Here is a 21,493-nt window from a genome sequence, read left to right as displayed (position 1 = left end):
ATAACTCTGCAGGGCAGCAGGGCAGAGTCAGGTATTGAGCATACAGGTTTTTTGGGGGGTGGGGTGGGGGTGGAAGGGGCGTGCATATGTGTGTAGGTGCAGGGAGGTTATTCTGCGCTGTTTCCCCTTCCACCCCAAGATATCAAAGCAAACTCTGACAGTGGGGGTCTCTGGCATCCCAGGCCCCTTTCCACACACAGGAGACAAAGCATCGAGAAGCGAGTCTGCATCGTATTAAACAAAGCCTAAATGCTTCAAGCTGTTACACACTCCCCAGTGAAACCTTTATGAAAGGGCCCCTAATGCGATTTCAGAAACACCTTGTCATCAAGCCTGGGGCAGAAGAATGGAGAGGTGTGGATGTATGAATGAATGGGTCCTTGGCGTTACAGTGAGTTGACTTTTTGAGTGCAGGTCCCCCCACAGTTTTATAGCTCAATATGTAGCTCTCACTGATATTGCCAGTTGTTTCCTCCACCGTAGAAGCCTCTGCTAAACACAGGCGCTTATTAGAAACAAGTGGCAGCCTCACTATTCCTTATTAAGAGCCAGCCTGTGCGTGCGCAGCAGGGACAGTGCATCTGAAGAAGATTCGGTTTTAGCATGAAAGAAAGCTATTGTTGTTTTGTCCTGGTTACCATTGTTCTTTTGAGGTTGTGTATAATCGCTGCTGTTTAAATAAAGGGCAGTGATGTCTTTAAGACATATTTTCTTTAATGCAACAATAAATTTGGATTTCCGTCGGCTCTGACGCGCACTGTTCAGAATTGACTTGTGAGTCACATTTTCACAATTTACTGGAAGCGAGCAGCGCAGTAAAACAGACATAGATGTTGTTTTTCTCAAACTCTGGCTACAAATCCACTTCTCACTGCAGATGACGGTTTCAGACGGAGACAGCGAAGAAGATTTGTCTGTTTTGTTTCCGCTTCAACTGGCAGTTTGTTTCCCATTGATGCGTGAAGCGACTGCACGTGAACGTAGCGGCCATCACCCCGGCCCAGTTCATTTAGTTCAAACAATCAAAATATCCCTAGTGAGTTTGCATCCCAGTTAAATGTGATTTTTGCGTCTCTTTCATCGGGTGTCCTCTGACCAGTTTAGATTGTAGCGTTGGGTATAGGACAGATATGTAAATGGTCGGTCTAATGGTAACACTGGGGCCACAAGTAGCTTTTAAAGCGACTGCACTGCTAGTAATAGACACAATATTGTGTGTGATGAAAACCAGCTGGGCCTTCTCTGCTGAACATCTTTGGTTCATCTTGAATCACTTTCTGACGCGCGCACACACACACTCTCTCTCACACACACACACATACAGTACAAGTGCAATTGTGAAGAGGCAGATGTAGGGACACAGATGCACATCATAATCAGGTGATAATGTACACTGTACATGAGTTTAAAACACACACACAAGTAGACATGTGCACACAATTGCGCATAGGCCATGGCTTCAATACTTTTTGCCAAGATCATTTGGGGTGAGCCTCACAAGTGCTTGGGATGGTGGGGTGGTGCTGAAGTCGGAGGTAAGTGATCCTGGCAGGCACATGGACAGTAAAATTCCACTCATCGCAGCCTCTAACAAATCATCCCTCCCATAACTTCCCTCACACGTCCATAACCCTCCATGTCAGATGAAAGTCTCTAGTGAATCATCGCACGTTCCTGCATTTGGCCTCTTCTGTGTTTTTGTCCCCTTCCTCCTTCTTTCCCTGAACCTGCTCTTTGTCTCTCGCCACCTCTCATTCCCATTCCAGTCATTCCTATTTACGAGGCCGGCTCGAAGGCCGGCGGCAGTGCTTGCGTGCTTGCGTGCTTGCGTGCTTGCGTGCATGCGTGCGTGCGACAAGGATGCATTTCTGCTGATGTGACAGCAGACAGGATCTGAGCTCATTAAGGCCATGCCCTCGACCCATGTGGAGCTGGTTTCCAAGGTGTCAAACAAGACAGAGGTACGTCATCCCGCTCTGCTGAATTATGGCCCGGGCTCATCTTTGATCTGAGAGGCAGGTCACCCCCCCAACACCCCCTCTGTCGCACTTCATTTTGCTGCGTATGCCTCTCTTTTTATCTTCCGTCAGTTCTCTCTTGGGGGTGGGGGTCTTGTGAGACTCATAGAGAATGAAAATTCCTTTCAAACCCGATGAGCACTGGGTGAGATGTACATGAATCATTTACCGTGATCCACAGAGGATTAAGGAGCACTTATAGACATTACAGTCTGCATTTCCCCCATCAGACCTGAAGTACACGAAATGATCAGTTCGACTTAACGATTTGATATCTGATCAATGCAATTGTGCTTTAACTGGGACAGGCTCAATCTATTAACACTTCTATGACGATGTTGACTTACTAAGAGGTTTTAATAGCATCGTTACTTTCAAGCCTTGCTGGTGGAGTATAATCAATCTGAGGCTAGTCCAAACTGTCTTCCTCGTTATGTGTTTCTTGTCTTTAGGTGCTTGCTTGTCATTGCCCAGAGCATACAGTGGATGGAAAAGTGCCGGCTGGGGGGCCCCCGCTCTCACCCCCTTTCTTCTTGCGGAGCGTGTATATGTGGAGCCGACCTCACAGACGCTGCACAGGATCAGTCTCTCACTCTGCAAGTTGCAACCTTCTCCCCTGGGCACGGAGGCCTCCTGCAGCTGAGGCAGGGAGCAGCAGGTCAGGGGTCATAATCAGGGAAAGTGTGTGTATGCGTGACCGTGGATGTGCTCCTGCGAAGGGGCGCGTCCTGCCGGCTAACCCTGCTTGTGTATTTGCATGCGGGACGCGGTAAAGATAAAGATGTTGTATAAACTAGGCCCATAAAATGTGGCCACACGTCGACCTGTGCTGGGGCACGCCACTGTTTGAATTAAGAGCTCTGGTGCTGGGTCATGGTGGTGTGACAGTAGCCATGATCAGTGGAGCCCAAAACACAAAGCAGACGGCTTTTCCTAAAGGCCTGAAGGAGTCGATACCAGGAGAATACTCACTGGTTTAGTAACTTTCAGGAGGTTCCAGCCCATTTGCAGCCTCCCTGGACATGCACACACAGCATGGACACTCCAGATGATGTCATGTGATTATTTTCACAGATTTCTCTAGCATTGAGGTGTGTGGTATAGTCTTAATTAGCACAACTGCTTCCTAATGGACTTGTTCTTACAGTTTGGATAATGACAGGTTTGGTTATTTAATTCACATTAACAGTTAATGCCTGGTTTCCCTAAGTCACAGCATATCATTTTAAGGTCACCTGCACTACTAAATTATGGTAACATTTACATCCCCGCACTCATTTATCTTTGTCGAGGAATGTCATATTAAACACATTATCATAACAAATGGAAAATAAGTTGAAATAAATAATTTTAGGTGCAATTAAATTATATTCTAATCCTTTTTTCAAAAACGTATTTTTATGACATTATGTAGATATATATATATTATGGTTGTTTGATTAATTGTTCATTTATTTTTTTTGCAGTTCATTGGAGCCGAAGTGCGCTGGCTTTCCTCAAAAACCCACAACAACACAGAGCCACAGAAAACTCCAGGGGTCAGTCAGCTGATCTGGACAAACTGCATTTTGGCAGCGGATAAATTCGTCTCTATAATGTGAGCCACCTGTGCAGCCTCGGCGCAGGGAAAACATGACATGACAGATGAAGAGGTGGACCGCTGACAAAACGCACGGAGACACCGTCCACTGGAGGTATCCGCGGAAACCGGAGAGCCCGTCGGTTGGTTTAAGCCTCTTTCCTGTTTGACTTCCACATTAAAGGAAGAGCGAGAGCGCGCAGACTTGATTCGATTAGAGATCAAGCGGATTGATTTCCTCCAGACCGGCGAGTTTGTGCGTAAATCGCCCTCTTGACACTGCAGTTAAAAACATTGTATTTGCTGTAGACGGACGGGTTGACTGCGTGTAAAAGGCCTTACACAGAGGGACTGCACGGTGGCAAAAAGCCATAATTCTCCAGGAACAGTTGGATTTTATGCAACTGTTAATTTGATTGTTTTATTGACCCCAAAGAGCTCTGATTCATTCTTTACTTTTATTAAAATCCAATAACTTTCCGACACATTTGTAGCATATTATAAAATATTGTATTTTTTCCCAAATCAAAGTTTTTTATATAAAGTATTTTTTTTAAATGTATGACAAATATTTCAAAAATCAGCAATTATTTCAGTAAATGCGTAACGAAAAATACATTTGAAACGAGCATAATTAGGTTCAGTGTGGTACAGCTATTTAAAAGTAATAATAATCTAAATAAGTCTAATTTTGTTGTCAGATGAAATGGTCTGTTCGATGGAACTAACCAGAAAAAGCACCCGTTGCTTTTGACAGAGAATCGGTGCCTTCTTCTAGTCATCCAGACACACGAAACCATGACTGGTCCCTCCTGCTTATTAGAGGACCGAGGCGCACACTAGCTCCCCCTTCGCCCTCAAAACCCCTCCCCTTCCACTCTGAAAGCTATTTAGCATCTGAAACCGGGATAAAGTTTCCAAAAAAATTTAAGGAAAAAACTTCCTGAGAAAGGAGAAGCGTGCCAACCGCCAGTTTGAGCTCCCTTCCCTCTGCAGTGAGCAGCGCAGAGAGAGACATCTTGAAATTATTCCCCTCATCTGCAAGGATATTTATACATTTTTTTTTCTGTAACCACGGCTTCAAAGGTGGACACCGTTTTTTCCTCTCTATCCCTGCATTTCTTCAAGAAAGAAATGGAAGAGGGCTCCAGTTCTCCAGTCTCCCCTGTGGATAGTCTGGTGACCAGCGAGGAGGAGCTGGACCGGCAGCAGAAACGCTTCGCGAGGAAGAGGAGGAACAGCAAAAAGTCCAGCGAGGATAGCAGCAGTAGCAGCCCGGGTCCCGTGAAGCGGGGGAAGAAGCCGAGTCCGAGCAGCACGCAGTCCTACGAGGAGCTGCAGAACCAGCGGGTCCTGGCCAACGTCCGGGAGAGGCAACGGACTCAGTCACTGAACGAGGCCTTCGCGTCTTTGCGCAAAATTATCCCCACGCTGCCGTCGGACAAACTCAGCAAGATACAGACTCTGAAGCTGGCTTCCAGATACATAGATTTTCTGTGTCAGGTGCTGCAGAGCGACGAGATGGACAACAAGATGTCCAGCTGCAGCTACGTAGCGCACGAAAGACTCAGTTACGCGTTCTCAGTGTGGAGGATGGAGGGCGCTTGGTCTATGTCAGCATCTCACTAGCACCCAGAGACCTTCATTTACAATGCCAAAGCGGTGGGTACCACAAATGAAACCAAGAAAATATTACTGATATTCACGTAACAGAAATAATACATTTTTAATCATATCTTGGATAGTGGTGAATAAACTATTCCTTCATTGCACAATGTATAAAAAAAAAATGATTATTATAACGAGCACTTCCCTGTAGGCTGACATAGAAGTATATGAGGCAGATTCATGGATTAGAAATTTCTTCACACATTTACATACATTTTATGCAAATTGGGGACTAGTTATGAGTGATTCGGCCACGTGTTTTGTATGTCAAGGGGAGTTGAGGCCAGATGTTGAGGTGATGATCGGCATGTTTCTGTGCATCGGCTGCTCACCAAAAGCGAGATTCCCGAACTGTGCGCGCTTGTGACAGATTTCACACTGAGGCCTAAGCATCTTGTCGGCGCCCGCCTGCGCGCCTGCATCTGGATGCGGGGGTGCGCGGGGCTCGATCCATCAGGGAAGTTATCGCTAAAGGTCAAATTACCGTAAGAATCCAGTCGAACGAGTGTCCGGTTCAGCATGTGGAAATTAGAACACTTGGTTTGTTTTGAGAAAGGGGGCTAGGCGGAGGGAAGTAGGCGGATTAACACAAATAATAGTTTTGGAACACTTTGACATACCAGGGATGAACAATATGCGTCGTCTGTTTCTGTTCTATTTTTTGCGTACAAAGACGTAAAATTATTTTTTTTGTTTTGTTTTGTTTTTTTTTTTTTTGCAGTTTATCCTTATCCAGTCTCCCTTAACAACATTTCATAATGAGCGTGGTGAAAAAAAAGCAGTACTGGTACAAAGCGCAGCTGTAGTGCCACCACGGGTAATTTATATCCACAATGAAGTGCTTTCCTGTGTGGAGACCGCAGGAATGGGCAGCCCGGCTGGACACGAAGGTTCAAGCCAGTGCAAGACAATAAAAACAGAGGCCCTTATTAACAAGCAGTCAGGATTTGGTCACGTTACTTTTGAAGATTCGGAGCCTGGTCTGGAGAGCTCACCAGTGCAGTAAGCTATCCAAAAAAATAGCTAGGAGATGTGTTTGTCATAAAATACGCAAGTGACATGTTGCATAATATAAGAAAAGAAAAGGTACAGGTTTGTTTAGGTCTTCTCTTCTTATTAGATGGTCGGCCGAAAACATTTGGGAATAAAAGCACAGGCCAAATGACACTAAATAACACTTTTCAGTTAAAACAACTGGGAGCAGGGTTTGTTTATTTCTCATGGGCCTGACGTGTAGTTAGCAGACCGCCCAGTCGTAACTGCTCATCAGCGAGGCTTTGTTGTCTTATAAACTAATCCCGGTGCCGCGGGGAGAGGAACGAGCTTCATTACAGTGATTTGTGTGAGCACAGTAAATTTGAAGGTGGATTTAAAAAAATAAAATAAAAAAATAATGTGGAACTTTAACTGGCCCCAGTGAAATGTAAAATAAAGCACTGAGATGTGGAGTCTGGCCTTTAGGACGCCTGACGCGATTTGAAGCTGCTCTTGAAATTCCTCCAAATAGTTTTTTCACACGTAGCTATTTAATTTAAATACATTGTTGACTAATAATAAACAACAGTCGTTTAGCTGCATGGATTCAAGCAGGTGAAAAGCAAAGGAACAAGAAGACATTGTTCGTACGTGCGAAAGGCCTTTCAAAGTAAACTTGAAAAATTGCGCCCTTGGTGAACGCCGTGGCGCAGCTCAGTAAAAACACCTGGCTTAATGGTGCTCCGAGGATTTGGCTTTTTATTGGTTTAGGCTTGTCCGCTAATCCACGGAGAAACGAAAACGCGTGAATTTACTCAGGTGCGCGTCTCCGTGTTTCCATGCAGCTGTGACGTTCAAACGCAAAACCGGTCCTGCTTTTTGTGCAGCCATGTGGTTTTACTCAGCTCAGCGGCTAATAATTGATTCATTAATGACTTCCCACATGCGAAGAGAGCCGGCGAAACACATCACATGTCCTCAACTCCTCACCCGAAGAAGACAACGACCTGGGTATTAAGTACTACGTTCATCTAATCAATATTCTCTCTTGTTTTCCTCCTTCACAGACTGTTTACTTCTACAAAGTACGAAGACCAAAGGGATTATTGGAGAACCCATCGACCTCAAAGGCATGGCGGAGAGACGTAACGTGACCCACAAACTCTAGGGGAGTGTGCGTGGATGCGATTCATCCCTTCTGACTGTCTGTCTGTCTGTCTGTCTGTCTGCGTATGAGGAGGAAGGAAAAAAGACGGAGCCCTGCAACGTAGGCCCAGAAGTGTTACAACGAATAGCTCGGATTTATGCAGAAGCAATCCTTTAATCGTTTCTAGAGGGAAATATATATTTTTAAAGACTCTAAACCAAAAGTATAAATATATATATATATATGAAGAAATGAACGCATACTGTACATACTCGTGTAAGTACGCATGTAGACTGTAAAAGGGACCAATGCAATTTAGACTCTTTCGCTGCATGGATCTATTTCACCAATTTTCTTTTTTTCCCCCCTTTTTTTCTTTTCCTTTCTTTTCTTTTTTTAGCAAATCTCCAGCCAAAATCCGTCCAGTGTACATTTTTGTTGTTTTTTTTTGCTTATTTATTAAATCACGTATTTTTGAACAAAATATGTTTCGTTTTGATTATTATTTCAGACGTTTGAGCTAGAACATACATGGTTCAGCTGAAAACATTTCAAATAAAATACATTAAAAAAAAGTCATATTGAGCCAATTATTTGGTCCAAACTGGACTAATATAACTAGCACATTAAATTTATTTTATTTTATTTTTTCTTTGGGTGTGAGAGATTGGCCTGTAACTCCCCCTCATGTTGTTATGGAAAAAAGCAGCGACTTAAAAAAAACCAAAAAAAAACAGGCCATAAAAAAATACAGCTTCATTAACAGGGCAGGAAATTTCGGGCAAGTTTTCAGCCATATAAAATGTTTGTCCGCTTAAAAACAACGCGTAATCTTTTCAAATGGCGACGCCTTTGGGCCCTTTAACGAGCAGGGAGCCCCAACAGCCGCAGATAAGGACTCAGCCCGCAGCACACCCCAACTAGACGACCGATAAATTGCTTTGAGTCTCTGTTAATACATTAAAACTGTTTACATCTCGTTTTCCCAGACGTGGTTAGATGCAATCTAAACACTAAAAGACCTCATTGTTAACGCGGGGCCGCTGGTGTAAATGGCAGGCTTGCTTCTCCGTGGTTGTTTCAGCTCAAGCTGTGCACTGTGGGTCAGCTGCTGACATTTTTTATTTTAAATAAGTCAGTAATTACAGTTTTAAATCAAACTCTGCATTTCTTATATAAACAATATAGTAGCATATTATATTTAAACCTTTAAGTGACATATTCAGTATTTATCAGCTAGACTCAATGAATGATGTAGATGATGATGACATAAAGTCAGCCTTGTGGAATGTTTTTTGGTACTGGTCTGTCTGATTTTTCTGGTGGTCAGTGAATGCGATCTGATGGAGGAAACACCTGTAAGCACGTGGCTCTATCCTCCTGCTGGTTCTTGAAAATGCTGAGGCGCATAACTCACATTATTATCCAGCCATTTATTCCAAGGTAACACATGAATGAATGCTGCCAGTTCTACAGACTCTGTGTTGCACTTTATTTAAAAAACATGACCTCAGCGATGATCACTGATTAACTCGTTTACCGACTGAGCAGTTCAGAAGGCCTTAGCGTGGACAAATGGCCTGTTTTCATTTCAAGGAATGTTTAAATTGAGTGATTTATGTGACATGAAGTGTGCCGTGACGCCGTGATCTCTGTGACTAACGCTGTGATATCTGTGACGACCTTACCCTGCCTTTGTGAAGACCGAGGATCAAGGCCTTTTAAATTTGAGCGAAGTTTCACTCAAGTCATCACAAGGTGGCGAAGACAGGGTCGTGACAACAACGAAAAATCAACGAGTGATTTCTATTAATGAGCTCAAACAATAAACTCTATTTTCCTTCACGATAGCTAAAGATGAACAGATGCCACAGTGTGCAGTCACTTTTGGCATGGTGGTCCTGGATGCTGTTGGGCAGCCCTTCCTACCAAGGTCGGATTATCCATAGGAGCCTGTTTGATACCTGCTCATTATCCCGGGCCCTCACAGCTGAGCGGCACAGAATCACCCGGGGCCACTGCTCCAGTGGTGCGAGAGATCCAGATGTTTCCCGTAAAATCAGACGGAAAAAGCTACAAAACTTTAATTTGCAGTAAAAAGGGAATAAAGTAAAGGTTTACACTGTGTGCGCGCCTCTAACGGTATTCTGTGTTCGTCTGGTTCAGTAAAAAAAATAAAAAAATAAAATAAAAAAAATCTAAAGGTTAACCTTATACCACTCTGGAGGCTGACGTTGGCTTGACTGCACTTCCCCAGTGTGTGCATGTTTGTTTGTGAGTGCGCTGGCAAAGCTGGAAGTCAGCTGTGTCTGCTGACACCATGGCAATCCGGAGAGCTTTCGTCAGACTTCAAATATTCCTCGATCTTTCTCTTTCTTCCTGGTGGAGGAAAAAAACGGATGAAATGAGCGTATAATAAGGACTATGAAATTAGACTACAATTTGGCAGAAATGTTCACTTTTCATGTGTTTGTTATTTTGTATTTCATGCAGCAGGTAATTGTCTTACAGGAAAGAAAATGCTTCACAAAAGGCCAGCCGGGAACGGACACTGAGAAATAGCATGAAAAAAGAAATTGAGTTATCTATTAATTTAATGAATTATTTTTGATTTATTCATTATATTTATCCACGTATATAATTCAGTCTTCCTGAGCTTCTTGTATAAAATGGTGAAATGATAAAATATAATGGCACATCAAAGCAAAAGTGAAATGTCTGTGCTTGCTGAGGCACTGAATCGTTTTGCATAAGCAGGGCCTCGCTTTAGCTGCAAACAGACAAACTAATAGAGCCATAAATCCTGGCACAGACAGTAAATAGATGAGAAAACCTGTCATGACTGACAGAGTTCAGGACAACACGGCAAAGCTTTGGCTTTCAACATGGCCCGGATTTAAAGGAATTAGCTTTTTTTTTCCTTCAGCTCAGCTCCATCTTTTCTTCATCGCGTTTCTTACTCTGGGTCTCTGGGACTTTCTTCTGCGAGGATGAGCACACACAATTTTACACATTCACCTCAGCGAGCATATATTACATATATGCACAGATGAAGACGTGGAGGTTGAATATGCTGTACACTATGGCCATTCATTAATATCATGAAATGTCGCTCTTAAGAAATCTAATATTATGTGGAAATGTCATAATCTGAAAGAACCAACATGATTGCATACGGACATGTTACTTAAATCTACATGATGATATAGCAACACAATACAACACAATACTGTCTGTGTAGAACCAGTGAACGACTCCCAGTCCCAGACCTTCCCCTCTCAGCCTGCCAGGATCCCGAGAAATCACTAACTCACAGCCTCAAACCTGAACCAACTTGACATTATATGAAACATAATTATACGACTGTACTTGTTGAAGTGTCCTCAAGAAGACACCTCGACCCCTCTCTCTTGCCGCTGTCACTAACCCCAAATGTAATCAGCGTGAACACAAAGCAACGCTAAACGACAAGATGCCACCAGCGTTTCCTCGTCTAAATCTCTCCTCCATTTCTCATTCCACCGAAGCTCACTTTCTATTTATTTATTTATGAAATCACTGAGCGCTAAAGTTCATGTCACTCTCTCGTCTTGAAACTGCGTACTGCATGGCTCATTGGGGGTTTCTCCCTGGATGACGGCTGTGCCGAGCTGGACTGGGAGATTCGGTTGTAAAACGCAGGCCTGCTCGGCTAACGTGGTCTCGCGCGGGTTCCTCTCTTTTCGGAGCGACCGGAAAAACACCTGTCACTTCTGATTTGCGACACACGGATAAACTCCATTGCATTTGATGCTGTTCCCACGTGAACAAAGTCTGATCTGTCATGTTGTTTTTTTTTTTTTTTTGTCTCTCTCTGTATGGGATCAGTGTTGTTGTAAAACCAGGGGACACAATCACTCAGAGCCCTGGAAAGCACAGAGAATGAATGTTTGCCCAGATGTTCTTGTTCATATCCTCTACGAGTGTCTCTCCACAGACTGTCCAAACATAAATGTATCAAGCTCCTTTGATATGTTTCTATAATATCAATGGTTATTACAGGGATGGACTGAGTTTAAGATGAGCATTATTTGAGTGGTGATGCAAACCCAGCCTTTAGCTTGGCACTGTATCACTCTGCTTCTATTGTACAGTATGTAACTTAGCCCTGAGCCTCAGAGCAGATCTTCTCTTCTGGCATTGTCTATCGTCCATCTGGTCTCATCTCACACACTCTCTTTCTGACACATAGCGCTGTGGAAAATAACAGCAACACTCACACTGAATCCTTCCGTTCCTGGATAAATCAGTGTTCTTCAGCCATTCTGGCATATCTGCTTCCTGCAGCAAGAGTCACATGAATCATTACCTTTCAACATCCAGAAAGTTAAATATAAATATATGAATCGAACTTACGCGTCGGTGATGTTAGCCAAACAATAATATCGGCTTCGCTAACCGGTTCAGATGAGGGACGCCTGGAAGATCACGCAAAGCCATAAACAAAAAGCATGAGCGGTAATCTTTTGTCATTACGAATGCATGGTGAATTTAATTAATTTTCAATGTATTCTTTTCCACCAGTAATAAATCACTGCTTTTGTTTGTTTTTCTTGGTCGTTATGATAAAAAAAAAGGGCCTATTGGTGATTTTGCCTTCACCGTGGCAACCATGAGGCTACATCTTAGATTGCCGCCCGGACAACCAATGGACGTGCAAGATTCATTTCTCTTTGCATCCTTATTATCATCGTCCGTCACCTTCAGCAGTGAAACTTGATCCGTCTGTGTAGGAGACAGGGGTCTGTGTTTTTAAGGGAACTTACCGACATGCTCCTCCTGCTTCGCTCTTCATTAGCACTAGCGGTGAGTCACAGGGGTCAGCAGGTCATCCTTCTTCAGTAGCATATACTTTCTCATGTATTCTGTTTTAGATAAAGACAAACTTAAAGTATTTACTCAATATATGCAATCCAGAAGTAAAGATTTTCATTAGTTATTTTTTAGCGTAGAAAAAATGGAGTATTTTAAACTTACTAGGGGGATGTTCATAGTTTAAAGGTCTAGTGTGTAGGTTTTAGGGGCAAAATGTATATAATGTTTATAATTATGCTTTTATTAGTGTTTACTTAGCTGTCTGACAATTACTATACTGTGAGCTCTTTATTAGCTACAGTAGCAGGTTAAAAATCAATCGACACTTTATTTCGGACACAGGGGCAATCCATATAACAATTTAAAAAAATAAAATAAAAAAAGAAACACAATAATAATAATAGACAAACAAACAAAACAGAAACGAAAAGGCTGTGTTCCTACAAAGCTGCCTCTACACTTTGTGTGCGTGTTTTCAGCAGCCACATAACTTCTGCTATTTACTTGGAAAGGGAGGGGCTTTTATTTGGTTGCAATCTGCTAACTCACCACTAGATGTCACTACATTCAACATGCTGGATCTTTAAGTTTTGACTGAGCATATTCAGCGGCTGGTCTTCTTAGTTTACATCTGCACCTTCTAACTACAATCAGGCCAGATCCATCTCCATGGCAATTGGGCAAACTTTATTTGCAGATATAAATGATCTGATGCATTCAACAGTACACATGAAGTCATACACAGCCACAACATTAAAACCACCAATGGGTGAAATGAGTATCACTGATGATCTTGTTACCACGTAATGTTTTTCTGGGAAACCTCCCAGCATTTATGTGGAGGTCACTTTTAAATGGAATTTCCCTTCAATCCTAGCGCCATGTGTTGCCCTGATAAGTGACGCACATGTGCGGGCAACCACTTAATGTAGCAGAAAACATTGTTCATCAGACCAAAGTAAGTGTCAGACTGGGCATTCTGACTTGCCTGTGGCATCAAAGCTGCAAGGCAACGGGATGCAGTGTGTTTTCTGACACCTTTCTGTCAGCATCAGCAGTCTGAGTTGTACAATAGTCTAATTAGACTAATCTTCACTCCCTACATCAGTCCTTGGCCTTGATGTCCCCAGTTCACTGCTTTTCCTCTCTTGGACCACTTTTGATAGGTACTGATCAGTGCAGACAGGAAACACTGTCACACTTTGGCCCTTGACAAGAAAATCTTTTCAACTTACCCATTTCTCCCTCTGCTAACACACCCAAATTGTAGGACAAAGTGTTCACCTGCTGATATGTGCCACCACCAGACATGTGCCATGATAACCAGATAATCAGTGTCATTCACTTGACCAGTGATTATTACATAATGGTGATAAAGATATGGCTGATTTGTGTACTGTATATGCATATAGTATAGAAATATGAAACCAAGAAGCTGAAGGACTTTTTTTTACAACTACAAATAGAAGATACTTTGTTTAGTTTGGGTAACCATTTAATGATATGTCCTTTCTCTACCAGAATAGCATGGCCTAAAGGGAAGTTCTAGAGCCAGTTATGTGACTGTGGAAAGACAAGCAGTCATTGGTAGCATGTGCTGCCACTCATCGGTGAACTTTGCCTCGCTGCTTGTCCTCCTGACACTTCAAGCTGACAGTGACTTAGCCTTGGTGTTATGTTTGCATAGCCCTTTTGATGTCACTGCGCACTGAAGGGCAGACTAAACACACGCAGTAACAAGGCAAGCAAATGATGCACGGCTTTTCAAATACACAACGGATCAGAAGTCCCAACTGGACTGATGGAACATCCAATGGAAAGAAAAGCAAACGGCTACAGGCTCCTCATGTGCGTTTCCATTGTTTCCAAAAATGGTGTGCTCGGGATGAAATGAGTACAGGGAAATTGCAGAATTTTTTTGGATTTTAGCCTTTTTCTTGTCATTTCCTTCTCCAAGTCTTCATCGACTTTACTCGAACGGGCCACATCTACAGTTTCCCAACGTGCCTGTGTGCGCTGATGATCCAAATTTGACTCTAATCACTCTTCTATAATTAGTTTTATTTGTCATCCGAGCAGCTGGCCAAAGCCTCATCGCCCATTTGGAGCCTTCACGAACCTGCAATTAAAAAGCGCGGTGATGAGCACAGCTGGGAGGATGAGGCCTTCTTTGAGCACACGGCGGCCGGGTAATAACAGAGCTAACTGATAACGACCGACGCAGCAAGAAGACGAGCACGGCAAGAGAGCTGCCGCAGACCAGAATGTCACTGCGGCGAAACAAGAGGGGAAAATAGAAAAGGGGGGCTTTCCAAGACTTCATCTCTGACTGACATGTCAGTCCTTTGTTGTGGCAAACAGACAGCCACCATGTGGGTTGGGCTTCAGGAGGGGGTAAAGTTCAACTAGCGGGGCTCCACCTCCTCCCTGACCCGACCTGACTCAGAGGGCGCAGGGGTTGCGTGTCACTACATGGCAGAGATACTGTGAACCGGAGGTGAGACGGGCAGTCTGTGTGTGTCACAAACGCTGTTGTTAGAGCATCCCCAGCCACAGAGGAACCATAAAGAGGGCACATTCCCTGCTTTACGGTCACCCTTTTACTTTCAGCATATGTAAAATGGCAAATATTGTCCCTCTCGTCTGCATTAACCTTATTCCCACAAGAAACCAAAGATGGGATCTTTTTTTTCTTTTTTTTTCTCGTTTGCCTTCGCCGCTGCACAGCGTCTCAAGCCTTCATCATTTACAGGGCTGGTGACGGGGCTACAAAGCCTGGAGGCAGGGGTATTATTTACCCTGTTACTCAGTAAATCCAGAGTTCGACTGAAAGCGGTGGAATGCATGTATGTTTATTTGAGCGACGGCAAGGCGGGATTGGTTTTATTTGCTTTTGGACTGTTGTCTTAGCGTTAGTTCCACCACCAACAGGGATCCACTGCTGTTTATTTGGACACTCACTCAGACCTCTGACCTCCCCAAATGGGTGGTTAATCCCGGTCAAAGCTACTGTGGGGGCCCTTGAAGCCATTTTCACCAATGATGCCTCCCTCTGGACTCAAAGAGGAACTCCACCAATTACAGGCATTTGAGGGCGTTTACAGGTTACACTACTTCCTAAATATGTGAGGGAGCTGTAGTTCAGAGTGCTACTGTAGTATTGACTATTATTATATGTTATTATAGCTCGGGCCTTTGTGGGTACAATTTGCATGTCTTCCCCTCTAAATTGACCCTAGGTGTGAATAGTTCTTTGTTTCTGTGTTAGCCCTGCGATAGACTGGAGACCTGTCCAGGGTGTACCCCGCCTCTCGTCCCCCAACGCCCACGACCCTAGCAAGGGTAAGCGGTTGTAGATGACGAGATGAAGCACTTGGAAGTGCGTAGTTAGAAAGATGTGAGCTTACCAGACCCCTGGAGGGTGCTCCTCACGTGTGACTGAGAGGCTGTGGTCACAGTCGGTTGCATGCTGAAGAAGCCTTGTATGTGGAATAATGTACAGATCTTTTCTCCTTCCGCACCAGTTTTGATCAAAACAATCATCATGAGCAGAGGCGGGTGTATTATATTCAGGTAAAAGTACTGTTACTTTGTAGAAACAAGTACCCATATAGAAGTAGCTGTGCATTATGTGTTCTGTATTCTCTATTCATCAGTAACACAAAACACACCACTCCCCTCCACTCCAGTGTGAGCTTGTTTGCCTGATGTACTGACCTCAGAGCGGCACTCACAACCAAAGCTTGCTGCGTATACTTCAGTAGATGTTTCTGGTTACTACCCACCTCTGATCAGAAGTTTGGCAACGCTACAGGACTGCCAAGGAAATAAGTGCGGTAGTCTTTAAAGCAGCAGGACAGTCGGCCATAGAGTAACATACAGGGCATAAACAAATGTTCACCGGCTGAGGTTAAATCTTCTTTCTGTCATGCTTTACAGTAGTTTAGATTGTGTATGAGGAGATGAGCACATCGCCAACATCTGCCTTTAGGCAAAGCAGCAGGGGACATGTTTCCCCACCAGAGCTAAATTCTGCTTCTTCTTTGCAGAGAAAAGCAGTAACCAATATTACAGACATAAAAACCAGACACTGCAGTTTTTCCAAAACAATACTTTATATTGTAGATGTCAAAGACAACATGTTAGAGCAAAGGTTCCCGAGAAAAATTGACTATTTCTGTAACAATGGTGGAACAAGTCAAAAACATAAGTGATAAAAAAAAGGAATATGCGTTTTATACATATGTAAACCTAGAACTGTTTCTGAACCACAGTGGTCATAGAGATAACTGGCTTATTTATTGGAATGGCGACCGTAACAATGACCAGGCGTCTGGATGGAGCCCTTTGATAAGTCCATATGTGACAAGGAACCAAAACGTCTTCCTAAAAAAAACAAAAACCCACCGAAGTCACATCTCGCCCGGTATTAAGAAAGAAAGTGTCCATTCTGTTGTTGCAGTTTACAAAGCGTCCCACTAAAACTATTGTTGTTGTTTTCTACATAAATACAATAAAATCTATTGTCTGTGCTAGATACATTTTTTTTTCCATTTTTCTTTTTGTAAAATATTCAACTTCCAGGTTTGATGATTCCATATGCTACAGGTATAAACACAACATGGAACGCACCCAAACTCCTCCCCACTAGAAACAAACAAACAAAAAAAGCAGTAAAAAGATAAAGTCAGTATGGATACAGTGAAAGTACTAATGTCCTTCAGTGCTTGATCCCTTGTTGTGCTGGTATGTGGTAGGGGACAGACAGACAGACAGGTAGGTAGGTAGGTAGGCAGTACATGCAGACATACAGATCATGCAGAGAGAGAAGAGGAATGGAGTGGAGTCAGACCAGACCACCTAAATAAACAGTTCTTCAACCTATGAGGGTTAAATAATAAAAAAAAAGATTTGCCTCATAATAAATGGAAATTATAACAAAATGGAATGTAATGCTTTTTTTTTCTTCTTCTCTTTTTGGTTACTGGACATTGTTTTAAGACAGTAAAGACAGATGGCCAGAGTAGCCAGACAGTGCTAGTTTTGGCTGCGTTTGAGAAACCGAAGCATTAAACAGAAGACAAGTCATGACTGGCACCGCTGTGCAAAGGTTCTGGGAATGTTCTGGGCCGGGTTACTCAAAAGCGTCTCTTCAAATGCCAAAGATGTCAGAGTATCCCAGCTGAGGTCATATACAGGATTGCCTGACAATATGCATTTTCTCATGCCGATTACAAATACCCTGTTAAGTATACAAACGTCGCACAACAAATGAGCCAAAAGTCACAGGAGAGAAAACAAGAGAGTTTGAGTAGGTGTCTAGTAGAAATGAATGTACGAAAAAAGCTGAATAAAACTGCCAACGCTTAGAGTTTAGGTATCTTTTGGGCAAAGCCTACCTCGTAGTAATTTACTGCAAACTTGAATCCACAAAAACTGAATTATCGGAGGTGATTTAAGTGATATTGTGTGATATTAAAGGTGTATCAGCAAAGAGACACAATCTGTCTGCTTTTAGAGGTCAGATACATTCAGTCAAATTGAGGGAATCTACTGTGTAGCCTCCACTTCAGTCATGCGACAATTTGCTTCTATTTTTCCCCCATTCCTTTAAGCCAGACACATTGATGCCTGTATAGTAAGAGCCAGGAGTGGAATTTCGTCATCCTCCAAGGATGAAAAGACGTGGGCTGCTGTAGGGATCAAACACCTGTGTTATTTCCTTTCTTTTTTTGGGACACAAGACGTGCTAAACTGCAGGCCACCCTGAAAACACACAGGCACCACCCGCATACCACAGCTGACGAATGAGATTACCGATACAGGCCCGACAGGTTGTAATTGAAATTAAATGTGGGGACATTTGGACCGATAAGAAAATAACTGATGATCATGAAAGCTCATTTGCGAAGTCATCTCTGTGATTTAAAGCGGGGGAACAGAATGGCTGCATTCCAGTTCAAATCCACCCTCCCCATTTTTCTTTCAGAGATGCTACGGGATGAACTTGTAAACCTTTAAGAAGCCAAACACATGTGAGAGAACAGATCATAACATCAGTCATTTTTAAGAAGTGTAGCATTCGGATTTTGAATTATGGTCTCATCTCGCTCTCTCTCTCTTTTTTTTTTTTGAAAATACCGAAACTTAATAGATGTCGGCCAAGATTAGATGTCATCTACGCAAGAAAAGTATGGAATAGTACAAATATGTGCATGAATTATGTGAGGCTGAGCAGAGGGCAACTGCACACCTACTGTAACAGTGTTATGGTACCAAAGGGATAAATAAAGCAAAAAAACTAGTCATCACTATTGAAAGACAAAACGACGGCCAATAAAACGCTGCTCCACCAGGACAGCACGGGGCTTTCAGCAACGCCCTGAAACAGTCGACTGTACGCAAGACCCACGAAAAGTTTTGCAATACCAACTTCAAAAACAAGATCATAGTATTTCATTATGTATAGATATATATAATATACTCATTTCTTTTTATATATAAATCTACTATGAACAGACGGTAAATACACAATTGTCCATCATTATACAAAGTAGAAACATTTGCTTCCTCCTCCTCTCCTGCTAAAAACCCTGAACCCAGAAAACGTGTTCCACTAAAATCAGAGTCTGGGCCCTCACCTGCTCTGAAGTAAGTCAGCTTTACAATGTAACAGAGGAACAGAGAGAGGAGAGAGGGGGAGAGAGAGAGGGAGAGAGAGAGGGAGAGAGAGAAAGAGAGAGAGAGAGAGAGAGAGAGCGCAGGACAAGTACAAAACAACAGGATAACACATTTAAAAAAGTACAAAAATAAGTCACTGGAGTCCACTGAAAGGGCGACAGAGTGAGGAAATCGACTCGGATGTGAGGGAAAGGTAGAAGTAGTCATTGACAGACGTACGTGTGTGTGTGTGTGCGTGTGTGGCAGGAATACTCAGGATATCAGTGTCCTATGTACAGTAAACAACAACGGTAACAGCTTGCAGATGAAATAAAGGCTGAAGGTAGTTGCCCAGAGGGCCAAACACAAGTTGGAAGGATGGTTACAGACAGGAAGTCTGACAGTGGCCACAGCGGCTGGTACAGTCTGACGCTCTCCAGTTACTGAGGCTGCTTCATCAGGCAGCTTTTCAAAGTTCTGCAAAAGGATGTGGTGGTGATTGGTGTGTTGCAGTCTGATTATTTGGCCTGGTTTCTGAATTCTTTTCGGATTCCGTTCCAAAATATTTTGAATACAATTTAAGTACTATTCCTTGTCTTTTTTAAATTTTTTATATTTAGTAATCTTTCCATTCATAAGATAAGATCTGATACAGTATCTGTAACAATAAAACTCCAACCCCACATAGGGTTAAAAAAGAAAAAAAAGAAAAGAGAAGCTGAGCTACATGTGCTACTTAAAGTCACTCAATATATCCGTTTGACCCTCCGGTTGTATCAAAAGAAAATTTGAACTTAAAACAACTAATATGTGCACATGTGTGTAATATTATAAATGTATAAAGAGCAGCCTGTGCTTCACTGTATATTGACAGACAAACACCTGCTTCATAGCACCTGACATTTGGGCAGCAGATGTGTTTAACAAGAGGCTGAAGATGTTAAACCAGCTGTTGGAGCCCGTGCAGGCCCAGTGAACCCTCCTGGAAAATCCCAGGTGGTGTGGTTCTTGTTACCACGGAGACACATTTGTCTTAAAGAGAGGGCTGGTCCAACAAATTGGCCTCTATGAGTAACTCCTTTCAGTCTCTCTGCAAAAGGTGAGACTATTCTGGTGTAGAAAACATCACTGCTATGTCTGTTATGTGTGTGGGGTTGTACAGAGAAGATAGTGTGTCATGCTTTGGCTCGTTATTGTCTAACTACATACATACCGTATGAATAGGATTCTACTTTCCAGGTCTTCTGCTGCTCTAGTAAAGTGCATGCTACTTAACTCTTCCCTCGGTAAAGAAGAACTAATGTCTATATGTTACATGATTATATGATAATACAAATCCCACCTTGAACTTCCTTTTAAACAGAGGCACCTCCAACTTGTGGCTGGGAACTACCTTCCAAGCCGAGATTGAAAATGAGGGAAAAATGTAAAGATGTCGGGAGAGACATTAGGTAAACATGCCAAGGTCCTTCAGTCTATGTGCCAACAACATGCAGGCAGTGGATGTCTTGCCGGGATCGAAATGTTCAAGGGGCTGGGGAGGAGAGACCTCGCTCCCAAAACCTGTTTTAAGGCTCGTTCAGTGGAGTTCAACAAAAAAAATCCACCAGGTCTGAAATAAAGGCACAAATGCACAGTCTATTACTGTCAGTCATTTTGGAAACCCGCTGACCTTTCCAATCTGTAATCTCCAACAACATTGGAAAATTGTTCCTTTCATTGAGACATCTCCATCAAGCGGGAATCCATCCTTAGTGCAGTCACAATCACGATAGCTCTGGTGGTCTTGTTGAAAGTGAAAAGATGAAGCTAAAGCACAGAGAAAACAGAATAATATGAAAAGTAGACAACTGTGTGTGTTTTCCAACTGGCAATCAAAAAGTACACCTGTCTAGTGTTTTAAAAGCACTGGCACTCGGGGCTGTCATTGTGGGACAGTTGAGTCAATCCTCTTAAATCCAACGTCTTGAAGAGCAATGCAAGGCAACACACTGATGCTGACCGCTCTGCTGATCAACGCACGCATCGCTTATCGTCAGTGGTCCGTTTCCTTTGAGTGCCACTTCTGTCAGCTCTGCTCGTCGTCTCCCGTAATAAGGTGCCATTGATACGGCAGGGTGACACAGAGAATTTAGGCTTGAACTGACTGGATGAGGATCAAAGATGAAGACTTGTCTGAGTGGTCACAGGCCAGGGATGTTTCTTTACATAGGACCCTCCTCTTCCATTGGTTCCTCTTCAGCTCTGCAAAAAAAAAAGATAACTTAAGTAGAAATAATGTTTGGTTACAGTACTGCATGTTAGTCTAGTTCTATTTGTGATCTTTTAAAATGACCATATGTGTAGAATCCAGCATGCTTTACACACCAAACCCACTAAACATCATCCTTATATCCTAGATAATACGCATTTCCAACTGCGGTTTAAAGCCAGAACAATGAATCTGCTTGCTTACAGAGAGCTGATTAGGAAAATCGATACCACTCCGCTGGTTTTTGTACTTTAATATTTTTGGACAGAGCCGGCTGTTCACCTGTTTCCACTCTTTGTGCTAAGCTAAGTTAAATGGAAGCCAGTTGGGAATTAGAAGCT

The 21,493-nt window shown here is 42.9% G+C and overlaps 2 protein-coding genes across 4 annotated transcripts in view; one reads left to right on the top strand and one right to left on the bottom strand.

Moving 5' to 3' along the window:
* Window positions 1-4,495: 4,495 nt before the first annotated feature.
* Window positions 4,496-7,871, top strand: twist2 (twist-related protein 2). Its single transcript, XM_047600139.1, has 2 exons — window positions 4,496-5,259; window positions 7,308-7,871. Exon 1 carries the CDS (start codon window positions 4,732-4,734, stop codon window positions 5,224-5,226), a length of 495 nt encoding a protein of 164 aa, XP_047456095.1. The 5' UTR covers window positions 4,496-4,731; the 3' UTR covers window positions 5,227-5,259; window positions 7,308-7,871.
* An 8,466-nt stretch (window positions 7,872-16,337) lies between these two features.
* The window catches only part of hdac4 (histone deacetylase 4), a 124,087-nt gene continuing 118,931 nt past the window's right edge, over window positions 16,338-21,493 (bottom strand). For all 3 annotated transcript variants that reach the window (XM_047600382.1, XM_047600383.1, XM_047600381.1), the window contains one exon: window positions 16,338-21,145. In XM_047600382.1, coding sequence (XP_047456338.1) covers window positions 21,106-21,145 — 40 coding nt within the window. In that variant the 3' untranslated portion in view covers window positions 16,338-21,105. The remainder of the gene's footprint in view (window positions 21,146-21,493) is intronic.

This window comes from Mugil cephalus, chromosome 12 (genome assembly GCF_022458985.1).
Source record: "Mugil cephalus isolate CIBA_MC_2020 chromosome 12, CIBA_Mcephalus_1.1, whole genome shotgun sequence".
NCBI classification, from domain to species: Eukaryota; Metazoa; Chordata; class Actinopteri; order Mugiliformes; family Mugilidae; genus Mugil; species Mugil cephalus.
This window is presented reverse-complemented; position numbering and strand designations above follow the sequence as displayed.